At 43.5% G+C, this 16,345-nt stretch overlaps 1 protein-coding gene across 1 annotated transcript in view; it reads right to left on the bottom strand.

The window, feature by feature from the left end:
* FBN2 (fibrillin 2) overlaps nt 1-13,584 on the bottom strand; it is a 236,447-nt gene extending 222,863 nt beyond the window's left edge. Inside the window, exons 1-4 of the mRNA XM_023617761.2 lie at nt 12,699-13,584; nt 11,796-11,878; nt 6,962-7,060; nt 3,933-4,028 (exon numbers count right to left, since the gene is read on the bottom strand). Of these exons, the coding sequence (XP_023473529.2) occupies nt 3,933-4,028; nt 6,962-7,060; nt 11,796-11,878; nt 12,699-12,952 (532 nt within the window). The 5' untranslated portion in view covers nt 12,953-13,584. The remainder of the gene's footprint in view (nt 1-3,932; nt 4,029-6,961; nt 7,061-11,795; nt 11,879-12,698) is intronic.
* Nucleotides 13,585-16,345: the final 2,761 nt, after the last annotated feature.

Here is a 16,345-nt window from a genome sequence, read left to right as displayed (position 1 = left end):
TAGCTCAAGGTGAATCCTTCCCTGCAAAAAAAAAAGCCCCAATGGCTTCCCCTAATATTTAGGGTATAGTCCAAATTCTTCCTTTGGCCTAGAAGGCCCTATACCTCCATCTCTGAACTCATCTCCTACCATTATCTCCTTTCCTTCAGCCACATGGGTCTTCTTATTGTTTCCCAAAATACATGAAGTTTGCTCCCACCACAGGTCCTTTGAATTTGCTTTTCCCTCTGTCTAGAACACTTTTCCCATAAACTCATGAGCACAGACTCAAGACTGTGTTCAAAGTTACCTTCTCAGAGATCCCTAATGTAAAATAGCAGAGAACTGCTTATCCTGAACCAGACTCTTTCCTTCTTACTCTGCTCTTTTCTAGAACTTCTCATTACCTAAATATGTATTAGGTATTTAGCTTTTCACCTACTTGTTAATTGTTTTCCCCACCAGAATTTAAGCTCTGTGAGGCCCAGGGGCTCATCTGGTTTGCTCGCTGAAATACTCCCAGGACCTTGCACAGTGTGGGGCACACAGCAGTCACTCAATGAACATTGCTGAATGACATTAAAAAGTGCTTTCTAAAGAATGCTTTCTGTATTTCTGGGAAACAACTAAGCAGTTTAAATGTTTTTATAATCCTCATTTTAGCAAACATATTTCCAGGACTTTTCTGGATTCACAAGCTGAAAACAGTTACATCTGCTTCTTTACTCAGTACTATAACACTCTCTCTCTATAAGACAACTTAGAAAGCTCTTCCTTTCTCGAGCTGATATGGAGTAGCTATCTTCCCTTCACCTTCTATTTACTGACTAATGAATTTTGTTGGTTCCATATTCTGCCTTTACCATCTGCTCTGTTACCCGATACAAATGTTAGACAAGGATGGTTTCATCCCATGAGATCTCTAGAGAACGCATTTTCAAGTATATGCTGCTCCTCTGACCCAGCGCTTTTCACTTTCCCCTAATTGGAAACTGTGGTAACGTCAATATGGTTTGGTACAAGGACAGAAGAACACAAGAGCCCCTCCTCCAGGAAGGGAAACTCCTTTCCATCCCCTTGCTTCCTACTTCTGCGTGAAGGGCAGAGCAGAGACACACCTGCAAGAGCTCTTCCTGCAGAACCTTCAGGAAATACACACACACACACACACATACACCCCAGACAGTACAGCAGCTGAATTCAGGCTAAAACTTTCAAGATAGATTTGAGTAAATACGCTGAAAGAGGAGCTGAGGCAAGACGTTTCCCCCTGTAATTCTAAAGTAATTATGATTTTTCTCCCCTACAGAGAAAAAAGTTGAGTTTCAAAAAGGATAACTGTGTCTCTTCTCTGGCTACTGAACTCTGTGAAACAGACATACGACCAGATCTTCTTTTTGTAGGTGTAAAAAAAGGTATAAATCTGCCTGCTTATAAATACTGTGTTCATAATAGGCTTTTTCTTTTCTTATGATTATAAACTGGGGTCCACTGTATAAAATTTGGAAAAACCTGAATGTATGAAGAAAATACAGGGAAAAAAATTATCCATGAACAAAGAAACTGCTACAATTTCTGTTCCACTGTTGTCCAGCTCTTTCCTGCTCTTGCCTGGCCAATCCTAGCCTAAAAACATATTACATTGGCATCTCCTATTTTTGCAAGAAAACTGGCCTCAATGTACTGTATTCTCTTAAATACTTTAACACTCCATTTCCTAAACTTCAGTCAATATCAGATTACCTTAACAGCTTTTGCCATACTTGAGAATCACCTATATAAGGGGTCTACAAACTATGGTCCACAGGCCAGCTCTGGTCCACTTGTCTATTTTTGTACCATGAACTAAGAGGGGTTTTTACATTTATATGTGGTTGAAAAAACCAAAAGAAGAATAATATTTTTGTGACATCTGGAAATTATATGAAATTCAAATTTCAGCATCCATAAATTAAGTTTTGCTGAAACACAGCCAAGCTCTTTCATTTACATATTGTCTATGGTCTCTTTTGCACTACAACAGTGGTGTTCAGTAATTGTGATAGAGACCATAAACTCTAACATATTTACTATCTAACCTTTACAGAAAAAGTTGGCCAACTCTTGACCTTAATAGGATATTTTTCTTTAAATTGATTATTTATCTGAAAATTTTTTAAAAGAAAACTTTATAGCACTTACAAACAGAAAGCTATGATTACCCTAACTAGTAGGTAACTGGTGAGAATGTAAAATGGTGCAGCCGCTATGAAAAACAGTATGGCAGCTCTGCAAAAAATTAAAAATAGAATTACCATATGACCCAGTAATTCCACTTCTGAGTATATATCCCAAAGAACTAAAAGCAGAGACTCAAATAGATGTTTGTACACCTATGTTCACAACAGCATTATTCACAATAGCCAAAAGGTGGAAGCACCTCAAGTGTCCATCAATGAACGAATGGATAAACAAAATATGGGATATACATAAAATGGAATGTTATTCAGCCTTAACAAAGAAGGAAATTCTGACCATGCTACAAGACGGATGAACCACGAATGAAATTATGCTAAGTAAAATAAGCCAGTCACAAAAGGACCTATACCATATGATTACACTAAGTGAAGTATCTAGAGGACTCAAATCCGTAGAGACAGAAAGTAGAATGGTGGTTGCCAGGAGCTGAGGTGAGGGGGAAACGAGGAGTTAGTGTTTAATGGGTATAGAGTTTCAGTTCTGCAACATGCAGAAAGTTCTGTAGATGGCTGCACAACAATGTGAATCAACTTAATGCCACTGAACTGTACACTTAAAAATTGTTAAAATGATAAATTTTATGTTACATATATTTTATTACAATTTTTTTTTTTTTTAAAGATTTTATTTTTTTTTTTCCTTTTTCTCCCCAAAGACCCCCGGTACATAGTTGTGTATTCTTCATTGTGGGTTCTTCTAGTTGTGGCATGTGGGACGCTGCCTCAGCGTGGTCTGATGAGCAGTGCCATGTCCGCGCCCAGGATTCGAACTAACGAAGCACTGGGCCGCCTGCAGCAGAGCGCGCGAACTTAACCACTCGGCCACGGGGCCAGACCCTATTTTATTACAAGTTTTAAAAAATGTTTTAACTGTAACAAAAATGAAATAAGATTAAAACAAGCTAGATATTTGTGCACACCCAAGATTTGGTCTTTCTATGCTAAAAAGGTTGATGAGCAATTCCCGGGGAGGCCTTGAAGATAATCAGTAAAACTAGATTTTGCACCTGATAAAACGCAAATGAAGTGAAAAGGGACTTTCCTACTACTTATGAATCAATTTTCTTTAATGTCATCCATACTTAAAAATATGGGGATTCCCAATTTTGGAAACACTAACCTAAAGTATTCCCCAGTAACATGCCATAATTGAGGAGCCCTAATCCTCACATCCTTGCCAGAAGGGTATTTCTTAATTAGTACAAGATGTTTTCCGGTGAGTAAAGATAAGAGCTTTACTGGATTAAAGCTCCCTCTTTCACAACAACATCTGATTTTCAAAAAGGCATTTCATAGCCCTGTACTGTGGTATTAAATAATTAAATATATTGGAGCAAAGGACACTTGTAAGATTGGCTCATATACATATAAATATAGAGAGAGATATCACACCAAACTTCACTACTTTTTCAGGAAAGTATACAAGAAAAATAAAAGATAAAAGAAAAACAAGTAAATATGTACTTATGATATGTGTCGGATTTGATAAAGCACCAGTGGTATTCAATAACATCAATAGTCCAAAAATTTTAAAAGAGTTACAAAAAAATATTATAGGATGAAATTAGAAATTTAGTCATAAGGTATGGCTTACTACTTAAAATTTTTTCTTTAAAGGATCATAGGATTTACATGACCTTAACTTATGACTGAATATGAAATACACACTAAATCAAATTATTTCTAATAAATCAAGTCTATTCTGATGTTCCTTACGTTGTCCACAATAAGTTCCAATATATCCCTTCTGGCACTGGCAATGGTCATCTGCACAGGTCCCACCATTCATGCATCTAACATTGCACTGCTGAACTGCAAAGAGCAACAAAAACCATAAAAACATCAATCACCAAAACAGTAGTTTCTGTGAGAGTTATAAAACTACACTAAATATCCAATTCAATGACAAATATATTTTACAGATGTAAATGTTATGACCCAAGCATATCTCTATTTATTTGTTGTAAGTGCACACATGAGCATATCTGTTACAACATATGTTATTCAGTATGCATTTAAAATATATTACACTTTCAGTGTTAAAGGAAATAAATATAAGGGGACTAGTAGCATAGTTTCTAAGGTGCAGGAGACACACATGTATCCATTCAGAATGCAGGGGCCAAGTGCCTGCCATATGAGCTCGGTGCCCTGCTGTCATGATAGACTCTGTATCCACCCTCACGGAGCTCACCTTCCCTTAGGGAGACAGACAAAACACAAGTAAATAAATACCATAGGGTCATTATAGATTGTGATAAGTTCTCTGAAAGAAACTGTCTTGTGAAGGAGAATAGCCTGCAGCCAAGGAGGAATCTATATACAGGATCCAGACAAGACCATTCAGACGTGACAGTTAAGCTGAGTTCTGAAGAACTAGAATGAGCCAGGCATGAGAAATACCACGGACGAAACTCACAGTAAGAGGAGCCAAAAAATCAAAAGAGCTTAGGATAGCAAAGGGTTTCCTCTGTTTGAAAAATTGAAAGATTCACATGATTATCAAGTGGTGGATTGAGAAGAGAAGGTCTTAGAGAAGTAGGTGTAGGCCAGCCAGGTAATGCAAGGCCTCCTTGGCCACAGACAGGTTTGCAATATATCCCGAATACAACAGGGAGTCATTGAAAGGTTTCAAAAAGACAGTGAAGTGATGTGACTTATATTTTTAAAAGATGACTCTGGCTACTCTACAGAGAATGCAGTTGAAGAGGGAAAGAGTAGAAGCTTGGGAACCCATCAGGTGGTTATTGCAATAGTCCAGGTGAGAGCTGAGGGTAGCTGAAGCACATGGTATAAGTGGTGATGGAAATGGGAAGATGGATTTGAGATATATTTTTCAGTAGAAGCTAGAGGTCTTGTTAAAAGAGGTGAAGTGAGAGAAAGAGAAGCAGTTGCTTAAACACTGGGTGAACGGTAGAGCCATTTGCTGAGGCAAGCAAAACTGTGGAAGAGGTAGACCATGGTCAGCAATGCATCAAGTCTCATGCTACCAAGTTTCAGATGCTTACTATATATTCAAGTGGAGATGCTGAATAGGAAAGGGAACACGTGAATGTGAAGCTCAGTGGAACAATCTGCTCTGGAGATTATCATCATGAGTTAGCAACATATTAGAAGTAGTTGAAGACAGATATGTAAATGAGTTCACCCAGGGAGGACAGAACTCTTGGGAATACCAAACTTTGAATGGAAGGCTAATGAAGAAGATGCAGAAAGGAGACTAAAAAATAATCATCAAGAAAAGGAGCATTGTGGGCCATTGATATTACGCAAGTGAAGGGAAAAGAAAGTATTTCAAGAAGCTAGTGATTAATGCTGCTAAATGCTTTAGGGAGGTGGAGGAGGATAAGGATTTGAAAGGACAGAAAAGTTCCTGATGGAAAGGGAGTGAGTACTCAAGGCCAAGTGAATTCATCGATTCCCTACTAAATTATATACCATAAACTGAGGGTGGGCCAGTGAACGTTCAGCTGCCCAGGGAGAGGAATTATGAAGTTGAATTGTAAAATTTCTCCAGGATTGGGTTTTTTGCTGAGGGCATACCTGAGAAAACTAAGAGAATAGGATAACGAAGATATAGGCAAGGTATCTTCCTGTATCAGACAAGTGAGGCTCAGGAAAGTGGTGGAGGAAATGTGCTAATCAGGGGGGTCAAGAAAGTCTCGGCAAATTTTGAATAATAGGTTATGAAGGACTGGGAAAATGACAGATTATTTTCAAAGAAAGTGAAATTAGCGTTTTAAGAACTTTCATCAGAAGACAATGACATTTGTTGTATGAATCTTGAATCTTATATTCCTGAGTCAGAAGGATTCACTATTACCTTTTCTCAGAGCCAGTTTGTAGACAGAAATGTTAAAAATACATCAACTTCAAGCTCGTTTGAGACGGACATAAAGATTTATTTAATTCCTGAACAATTAAATAAAGAATATGTGTTTCTGCCTTGTTATAATGTTACCTTAAACACTGGCCTCCAAGATTAATCTTGGACCTCAAAGACCCAACAATTTCTAACTGGATCATCAATAACACAATCTTGATCCACTGTTACAGTGATCTTCGAGTCGTTGGGGGTTAATGTGTGTAAAGCAAAATAAGTTAATATATGTAAAGCATCTGGTCAGGACACAATATAGATGCGTTGTCATCCCAATCCTCTTATCCTTTCCCTTAGTTAACCCACAAAACAGGATATGAGCCACAGGAGTTAAACCACGGCAATAAACAGAGCCTAGGGTTTGAGTCCATAGGCTTAGGCATCAGAATACCTGGATTCAAATCTATGTTACACTGGGCAAGTTATTTAACTTACGCATGCCTCAATCTCCTTCTCTCTAAAATGGGGTAATAATAATAATAGCTGGTAGTGTTCACTGAGGATTCAATAAAATGATGTAGTCATACACTTAACACAGTACCCAGCACACAGTAAAATCCCAGGAAGTTATAGCTATTATTCACCAAAAACTACTTCTCCACTGAATCCAGGCTCTTTTACTGCACAGACACAAGTTCTGGACCAGAATTAAATCATTTTTCTTAATGAAAATCATCAGTCCATTGTCCCTTAGTTGTCGGTGGCAATAACTAAGCTGCCAAAGTTTTTTACTCCAAAGATTAATACAGACTTGGTTAGTGAGGAAAATAATCAAGGATTTATAGCATCATTGAAAAGAACATTTAGTATTTACTCAAAAGCTTAAGGGTAATGCAGTAAATAGGGTTACATATAAGAAACATACTTGATTTTGATCCACAGGTCGGTGATATTTGGCCACTTGAACAAGTACACATGTTAGGACGGGAACAAAATCCATCTCCACAACTATTTCTACAAATTGCTGCAGAAAGCACAATAGGAAAGAAAATGAATAATTAGGTAATAAACCATAGTTCACAAAACAAGAAAGCTACGGTTAAAAAACATAAACTTGAAAAACTAAGATATAAAATATGTGATATATGTTTAATTTCAGATATGCAATAAAATTACCCATTTTGGATATGAGAGTAAGTCTCACAAGTATCCTTATGATAATGGGCAAAAAAATGAAGCTATTCCAAGTTCTATAATCCTAATTCTTTAACTCTGCTTTCAATAATCTTTTCCATTCAAGGCAGAGATTTATATGCAGAATTCACCACGAGAAGTCAGTCTTGGTCCCAGGAAGCTGGGAGGGTTGAGGAAATCCAAAGGTCCTGCATAACCTCGGAAAACACAGCCCACTCTGTAAAAGACCTTCACAGGAGACAGAGAATGTGAAATTGGCTGAGCCAGAGACTCCAGGCCCTAATGACTTGGCCAAGCCCCAGGGGTTCCATGCACATTCCTTCCCGGCTGGTATCTGACCTGCCCCATCATCAATCTTTGTTCCCCTTAATAATTCCCTCTCTCCTTCCTCCAGCCTTTCTTCTCCCATATTATCTCCACAACCTAGCCTGTTCCTGCTGCTCAGAAAAGCTTCTGCGACATTTTGATGGAGGGAGAGTCAAAGCCTCCTGCAGCTGTGACCTCCAAGGTATGAGGGTCATCACAGCAAAGAATGTTGGGCTCACTGACACAGCACATACCATGGAGCCTCAAAATCGTTAGCCGAGTGCCTTCAAATGGGAAGTCTCTCCCATATTTAGAGTCAGTTCACTTAGGAGCTGAGAGATTTATCACTATACTCACAATTGGATTCTGTCTTTGTGCACAAAGGCTATGTGCTTTCATACTCCATGATGGATGCATGAAGACAAGAAGAGGAGAGGCTGGGAACACCCTGAAACTAGCTGTAAACATTTATGTGAATGCGCATATGTGTCTTTTGCTAGGGAGGGGTGCCACAACTTTCAAAGAGATCTGAGACCCCCAATAATGTAAAGAGCATATTTTACAGAAGCAAACTAATACAATAACTGTTTTTCTTCTCCAAATTGCTTTTCAACATCCACGTAATATGGTCAGCATCTCCATTAGTACGCCTTATAAATGAAAATGTCATAGATCAGGGCATGAAGGTAGAAAACTAATTCTAGGCAGGAACATGGTTCCTGCCATGGATTTGATTATTAACTCTTAAAATATACTAGAGTTGCTGATCACCAATAACTTTCCAATGATAAATGTTCACTAAAATACTGTTTTATTTCAAAGCCCCCTCACTCCCAGCAGGCAGACATTTAGTCTAGGCTCAGCTAATATACAAAGTGGCCCTACCCAGGTCCTAAAACCAAAGAAGGCCTGATGGGCTGCAGACTGGTCATCCTCAGACAGATCCGTGTCATGGCCTCAGGTGTGTGCTCTACATCGTGAGCCAGTGAGAAGCAAGAGTGCTTAGGCCTTTTCTCCTCACACTCATCTCAGACTATGGTATCCCCCACCTAAATATCTGTCCCTTTCACACCAGGAGGCCCAGAAATATCAGAGGGAGAGGGAGAAAGGACCTGGGTGTGGGGATTTCAGCGATGCTGGGAGAAGATGCACAGCACAGTAACTACAGGATAAGCAAGAGGTCTGAGGCGGAGTTTTTGTTCTGCCAATAACCCACCGTAAGCTTGGAAAAAAACCCACAGCTTCTCTGGGTTTAGTTTTCTCGTTGGTAAAATAAAACAAAGGGATTATACTGGCGTCTTCTGATGTTTCTTCAGGTCTCAAATGCTATGATTCCTGGCCAACCCCTCCCCACAGTTATTCCAATGATCAAAATGCCCTTCATAGCATCATTTCACAATAAATAAATTAATAAGCAAACTTTCCCATTGCTTCACGTTCTAATAGATCAAAAAAACAAATGGAAAGTGAGAAAGTCAATTCCATCCTTTTGGAAACAAATACTTGGAAGTTTGGAAGTACTTCAGTGATCTTTGCAGGCCACAATTAAGAACAATAACAACAAAACACAGAGACTCAAACAAAATGCATTATGTTTCCAGTAGTTTGAGAAATACACTTTCTTTTAATATCTTCATCTACTCATGAAGCCTACTCAAGGTCAAACATTAAAATTCTAGAAGTTTACCATTTTAATATCTTTCTACAGGAAAAGAATGCTGGTGTATAACTGTATGAGAAAATTAATCTTTGGTCCTCATTTTCTATTTGTGTTTTACTTACTCTCCTTTCGTAAGTTGCTCAGAGCTTTTCTTTTGCTATATGGTGGAAATTCAATAAATATAAGAAATAATTTATTATCATTAGAAAATCTTGGAATCAAAACTCTTGATTTTGATTTTTACCTCCCCATATTATAATTTTTTTTTTTTGAGGAAGATTAGCCCTGTGCTAATTGCTGCCAATCCTCCTCTTTTTGCTGAGGAAGACTGGCCCTGAGCTAACGTCCATGCCCGTCTTCCTCTACTTTATATATGGGACGCCTACCACAGCATGGCTTTGCCAAGCGGTGCCATGTCCACGCTGGGGATCCGAACCTGCGATCCCCGGGCCACTGAAGCAGAACCTGCAAACTTAACCACTGCGCCACTGGGCTGGCCCCACATATTATAACTTTAAATGTCAAAATAAATGGACTACTGAATTTAATGCAGAAAATTAAAAGTTAAAATTTAGGTGAGACCCATACAAAAGAATACAAAGGCATTACGGTCTCCTTCTATTTTGTGTACTTTTATACTCCTGGGTATTTGAATTACTTTTTTAAAGTGCTAATAAATATTTTTGTAGATATCACTTGACACAAGTGTAGTAAAAGTTTCTTGCAGATATAAAGATCATTTCAAAGTCTATGCTTTTTATAGCCTTATGCTACATGCACATTCCAATGTATTTCATAAGCACCCAAATATTTCAAGTAGTAGAAATGTAGGCTACAACATTCACTGTTACTCTGAGATTGCCAAAGCTGCTCTTCTAAACAAATAAAGGGTACAATGTTACTCAAAGACCAAAAGTATTTAAAGCTGACACTCAGAGGGCCATACATATATTTCTACTGCAAATATTCTGGAAGGCTCTGTTCTCTGGAATTCCCATTCCACACTGATCCAATAAAACCTGACTTTACAGATTTTCAACACGTACCATAAACGGATCCCTTCTCCTCGGCTGCTCTCCAACTCAATAATGGCAGTCACATTCATTACATTTAGTGAGTCAGACTTTCCGTTGTGCCTAAGTCACTCCCGGCTAGTATGGCAGGTGTGTGGTGAGTGACGTTAGCTGTTTCAGGATTCTAGGAACCATGTAAGTGTAAAGCAGGCATGGTAATGCCCTACTGGCCTGAAAGAGTAAACGCACCCTCCATAAATGCCTCACATCCATGACTTCTGTGCTGCAGAGAAAAGAATGTAATCCCTTCTTTTTTTTTTTTTTAAACAAAAGCAAAGGTATATAATCAAAGGGTTTATTTTAAATATTTATGAATCACTTTAAAGAACACAGTGGTTGTTTCCTATTTTTGCCTCATTACTGGAAGTTGTGGGATTTTTAGGGCAGAAAAAATAATAAGAAACTAGTCTTCAAAACACTTGAGAGTTCATTCCTTTTTAAAACCTGCACTGAAATAACATTAGGGGTCCATCTCAAACCCACAAAACCAATAAATATAGAGTCAGAGATGCCACTACATCCTCATTATCCCAGGGCTAGTGTGGCTGGCCCTTTTTCTCTGTTCATAGTTGCATAATTATCTTTTCCCTGGAGAACACTGAGGTCAATCTAAAGTCAAGACTGGTTCTAAATGAATGTGCTGTCTATGATACCTGGCACCCCTCCTGAAAAGACGAATGTGGCTGCGCTATACAAACATACAGGAGACGGCCAGTCACACTTCAACTCACAAATTCACAAGCACAGGAAATAAGACATCCCACAGGCCATCACCGTGAGGCTGATAACTAATGACTTCTCCAATCAGAACTTGCAGAGCGGGGTACACTTCAGAAACTGAATCAAATAATCAAGGCTTTTCGGGTCAGATATGCAGAACTTTTAAAGTTCTAAGGAAATCTATTGTACACTATGAGGTTTGGGGGTCAGGAAATTCTAAATTCAAATGCCTTTCAAAAAAAAAAGCAAAGCCATTTGGAACAGTCCTCTCATTTAAAAATTTTGTTAACCTGGGTCAACTCTAAATCCGTTAGAGTGCTCTTTTTATATCTATGTTATGTGGCTGCTGAGATGAAACCAGGGATAATAAAGTGGTTTTGTACAAAGGCCTAAGAAAGCTTGATATTCAAGGCCTAAACCTCAAGCAGAGTCAAAAGGCAGATAATTTACATAATCACATTGCGGTCTTATCTGGACTCTTAGGAAAAGTGGTTTTGAGTTATCTAGGGAATTGCTCTACTCCCCCTTCAGTTTTTATTAATAGACATAGAAAGATAAAACTTCCAAGTATCTTTGAAACCTTTATCATTATTGCCCTTCAACAGAGTCTAGAAGTGAAGTCTAAACTGATGCAAACCGGCTGCTTCTTCCCCACCATTCAAACGGAGCCGAGTCCTAATTATCACAGCTATGTGGCCACTCGATTCTAAATGCAGCTGTGTGTCCAAACGACTGAATGCAAGAGGTCTGCCCTGAGACAGGGCCGAGCCAGCTGCCCCAAGCTGAGATCCCAGCCAAACACTCACGGACAATGCACTGGTTTCCTCCAGGGAGCGTCTTCCAGCCCGGGCAGCAGTAGGAATGGAACCTGGATCCGCACACGTTGGGCCTGCGATGGACAAGCCAGGTCACACACACGTAGACGGGGTGAGGTAACATGTTAACGGTTTTCGTAGACAAAACTCTGAGCGAGATTTCAGTACAACAAACCAACCAAAACTACCCTTCAAATTCTTGGGGCTTGGGGCGCAGACGTGGAAGTAAATGGGCTAGACGCTGGAATGGGGGAGGTTCAGAAACGTCTGAACACTGTCTTTCATCTGTCCTCTGTTGCTGCCTTTTTAAAAGGGGAAAAGAAACATGGAAACATATAATTTGCTACTATTCCAGCCTCCAGAGGCAGAGAACAAAGGGAACACTCCGTTTCCAAAGTCCTTACTCTCGTCCCCAGATCCACCCCTCCTGGATCAACTGTTACTTTGGCCCCGACGTGTCAAGGAAGGCGCGTCGAAAGGTCGAGCGCTCGGGTTGGTGATTAGAGTGAGCTGTAAGCCCCCCACACACGTCCTCAAACAAAAGACTCGGGAGCGGCGCCCCCGACGGTGGGGAGCAGGCAGGCTCCACCAGCCTGGGCGCCGGGTGGACTCCAGCCCGCCTTCCGCCGGACTTTCGGAACCTGTTCCCGCACCTCGGGCTTCGCATGCGCTCTGCGATCCGCAACCGGGGGCCTCCGACCCAGCCGCGCCCAACTCCCCGAGGGAGCGCTTTTTGCCGGCTGAGCTGCCGAGGAGAAGGGGGAGGCACTCCTGGGAGTGTTCAAGGTCTCCTGGCGAAGGGGGCCGCAGCTCTGGCCGCCAGAACTAGGTTCAGGCAGGGATGAGATGGAAAACTGCCAAGCCAGGTTCCCCCCGTGCCGCCTGTCCACCTACCCTCGGAGCACGTCCTGCTGTCCTCGCCTGCGGACGCGGGTGGTCGCCGCGGCACCTTCCTCTCGGTACTCGGGCACCGCGAACCCGCCTTCGGACCCCGCCGCCGCGGGCCGGACCTGTTGCGGCGGCGACTGGGGCCGGGGCGGCTTGGGCGGCGGAGGCTGGGGCTGGCCGGCGGTGCCCTGCGCCCAGAGCGCCACGCAGCCCAGCCACACGAAGTAAGGCTGGAGACACAGCCGCCGCCGTCTCCCCATCGCGGGCGCCGAGAGCGCGCGGACCGAGGTCCGCGGAGAGGGAGCGCTCAAAGACAAAATCTGCGCGGCCCGAAAAAAGTCAGGGTCTAACAAGCCCTTCGTCGGCTCCCGAGGCTCCCCTGGGCTCGGGCTCCCTGCTCTGGCGGGAGCCCCGGCCCCCTGGCTGCCGGCGGGGCGCGGGTTCTAGGGCAGCGGGCGGCGAGGCGCGGCGGCGGAGCGGCCGGCAGCCCCGCGCGGTCCACGTTGCATCCCCCGGGCCACGGCCCCGAGCGACTACAGGACCGCCAGCGGGCGGGGGCGGGAAATTACAAAAGTAACCCGAGCAGCCGCGGCGTAAAGTTACAAAGAAAGCGGACCTCAAAAGAAAAAAAGGGCCTGCACGCAGCAGCGCGGCGAATTCTCGTGCGCTACGGGCACAGTTCTTGGAAAGCTGCAAAAGTCGCCCGAAAGAAGCCGGCAAGCAAACAAAAGTCGCCCCCGAAAGAAGAGGAGGGTCTCCTCCCGGCTCGCCCGGAGTCCCGCGGGGCAGCGACGCGCCGGCGGCGGCTGAGGACCGGGCGGAGGTGCGCGGGGCCGGGGCGAGCCGCCGGTGAGAGGGAGGGCGGGAGGCTGGCCGCCGGGGAAGATGCGGCGGGCGAGGGCGCGGCGCGGGGGTTTTGAGGCCCGGCGGGGCGCGGGGCGGGCCGGCGGGCGGCGGCTGTCAGTGGGGGCTGGAGCGCAGCCGTCCACACGTGGGGCGCAGCCCGGACCGAGAGGCCGGCGCAGAGTGGGCGGGGACAGAGTAAGGGGGCGATCGAGTGGGGAGGAACAAGGGGAGCTAGGGGCTGGGGGAGGGGAAGAGGAAGGAAGGGGATAGGGTGAAGGGAGGAGACAGGTCTGAGATTGGGGAGAAGGGGGGCGAGCCGAGAGAGGAAGGCCAGGGCTGGAAGAGGGGTTTGGAAAGAGGGATTGGCGAGCCCGGGTGCGAGAGGAAATGAGCGGGGGATGGGGGCGAGGTTAGGGCGAGGAGAGAAGTGGGAAACGGGAGGGAGGGCCGGGGGGCCGGCTGGAGGGGGCGAGGCGCTAGTCGGCTTTGCTTCCCGTCCCCCTCAATTGGCCGCTAGCTCTGTTTTGACTGCCTGTACAAAGCAAGCAGACGACGGGGGAGGGGGCGGTTAGGGACCGGATTTGGGAAAGGAGGCATCAGCCCCTTCCACTCCCCCTCGGCCCTCGCTGGGCCGCGGACAAGGGGCCAGGGTCTCTAAACGCGTTTGCTTGGCTAGATCCGCAGCTGAACTTCCCACCGGGCAGAGGCCACAAGGTTGAGGATGAGAATGGGTCCTCCCGCAGAAACTCAGATCAAGACCCGGGGTGGGGGGATTCGCAGCCAAGCAGGAATAGAGGCTCGAGCGGGAGTTGGCTGCAACCTCAATCTGAGAAGGCCGGGCCTTCCCTATCGCCCTCCTACCCTCACCTCCCCACCCGGAGCGGCGTCAGTCTTCGGGACCGGAGAGGGGCTGGGCGTTTCCTGATTGAAATGCGCCCTCGGCCTCCAAGAGGGAGCTCGGGCGGCCGCGGGGGTCCAGGCAGAGTGCAGGCGCCGCGGTTGCCAGGAGTCCCCGCAGGGGGTGTGCTCCTGGCGGAGCCTGGGAAGGTCTCTGCCCGGGTTTGCAGCCAGAGCCTCTGAAATGTTGGGGTTGGGGGGGTGCGCAGGGCAGGTAAATGGGTCTTGGGGCATATCCTTAGTTCCTGGCTTGGACTCCTGATTAATGATTAAACCCTAGCAATTGGTACATCCAGGCTGGCGACTTGCCCTCTGAACCCTTAGAGCTGCCTCTGCCATCATCTGCCTTTGGGGTCTTCCTTCGTGGCCCTGCTTTCCTGAGGTCTCTGGGAATCCTAGTCGTTTCTCAGTCCGTGGCATTTCATAATTAAAAATCAAACACCCTTGAAAACTAGGACTGACCATCCACGCACAATTTAGAAAACAATACAAGAGAGCAGTGTCTGGATTATTCAGGCCTAGACAACTTTGCTTTAAAGATACATGTACAGAAAAAGATTTTTTTCCTGGCCGGAATTGCCCAGATGTGCTATTTGGCAGCCAAAACTCTCTGAGAACTGGCATACCTCCCTCCTTTATTTTCCCAACCTAGTCAGACAAAGAGTCTTAAGGTAGTAGCCCTTCTTACAATATTCTGGTAAGGCGTAAGAAAAAATAGGAGTCACATAATTTCATGTGGGACACCAATTTGTTCAAATCCAAAGAAATTAAAGACAGCAGTAGAGGTACTTGTTATGCATTATGCTTCGAGGAAATTTTTAAAAAGTTAACTAAAAGAGCTAAATAAAGTAACTATCTCCTGAGTTAAAGCAGTGTTTCAATCATAGACTTTAAAACATTTAAGCCATAAAATGGGCTTTCATTTAATACTTAAATGGCTTCATCGTTCAGTCCTGTCAATCACATCAAATCCAAATGTTCTCAGATTGCGTATGTGTTTATCCTTTGACTCAACAATTCCACTTTTAGAAATCTGTTTAAAAGATACACAGGCAAAAAAAAAAATGAAATGATGAATGTGTTAGTCTGTTTATTGCAGCACTATTTGTAATAGCAAAAGATTAAAAACATAAATTCCCCATCAATAAGGAACTGGTTGAATATAGCTTAATCCATTCAGTGGAATACTATTCAACTGTAAAAAATGAATGGCGATCTCTCTCTCTACTCCTGTGGAGTGATCTCCAGAATACACGATTCAACTGAAAAAAAACGAGGTGCAGAGAGAATAGGCAAATCCATTGAGACAGAAAGAAGAATAAAGGTTACTAAGGGCTGGCAGTGCAAGGGAATGAGGAATTATTGTTAGATGAGTACAGAGTTTTTGTTTAGGATAATGAAAAAGTTCTGGAAATTAATTGTGATAGTTGCACAACATTGTGAATGTACTTAATGCCACTGAATTGTATACTTATATATAGTTAAAATGGTAATTTTTATGTATATTTTACCACAATAAAAAAATTTAATGCTGGGGCCGGCTGGATGGCACAGCGGCTAAGTGCGCACGTTCCAGTTCAGCGGCCGGGGTTCACCGGTTGGGATCCCAGGTGCAGACATGGCACCGCTTGACAAGCCATGTAGTAGGCGTCCCACATATAAAGTAGAGGAAGATGGTCACGGATGTTAGCTCAGGGCCAGCCTTCCTCAGCAAAAAGAGGGGGATTGGTGGCAGTTAGCTGAGGGCTAATCTTCCTCAAAAAAAAAAAAATTAATGCAAGGTGCAGGATATTGTGCATTCTATGCTAACTTTTGGGGCATGTGTATGTGCATTTTCTAGAAATGGAAGTATAAATTAATAGAAATGATTATCTTAGGATAGAGAGAGGATATGGAGGAAGAGACAATGA

The sequence above is a fragment of the Equus caballus genome, chromosome 14 (assembly GCF_041296265.1).
Source record: "Equus caballus isolate H_3958 breed thoroughbred chromosome 14, TB-T2T, whole genome shotgun sequence".
Lineage (NCBI taxonomy): Eukaryota > Metazoa > Chordata > Mammalia > Perissodactyla > Equidae > Equus > Equus caballus.
Note: the sequence above shows the minus strand (reverse complement) of the source record. Positions and strands in the feature narration are given on the sequence as shown.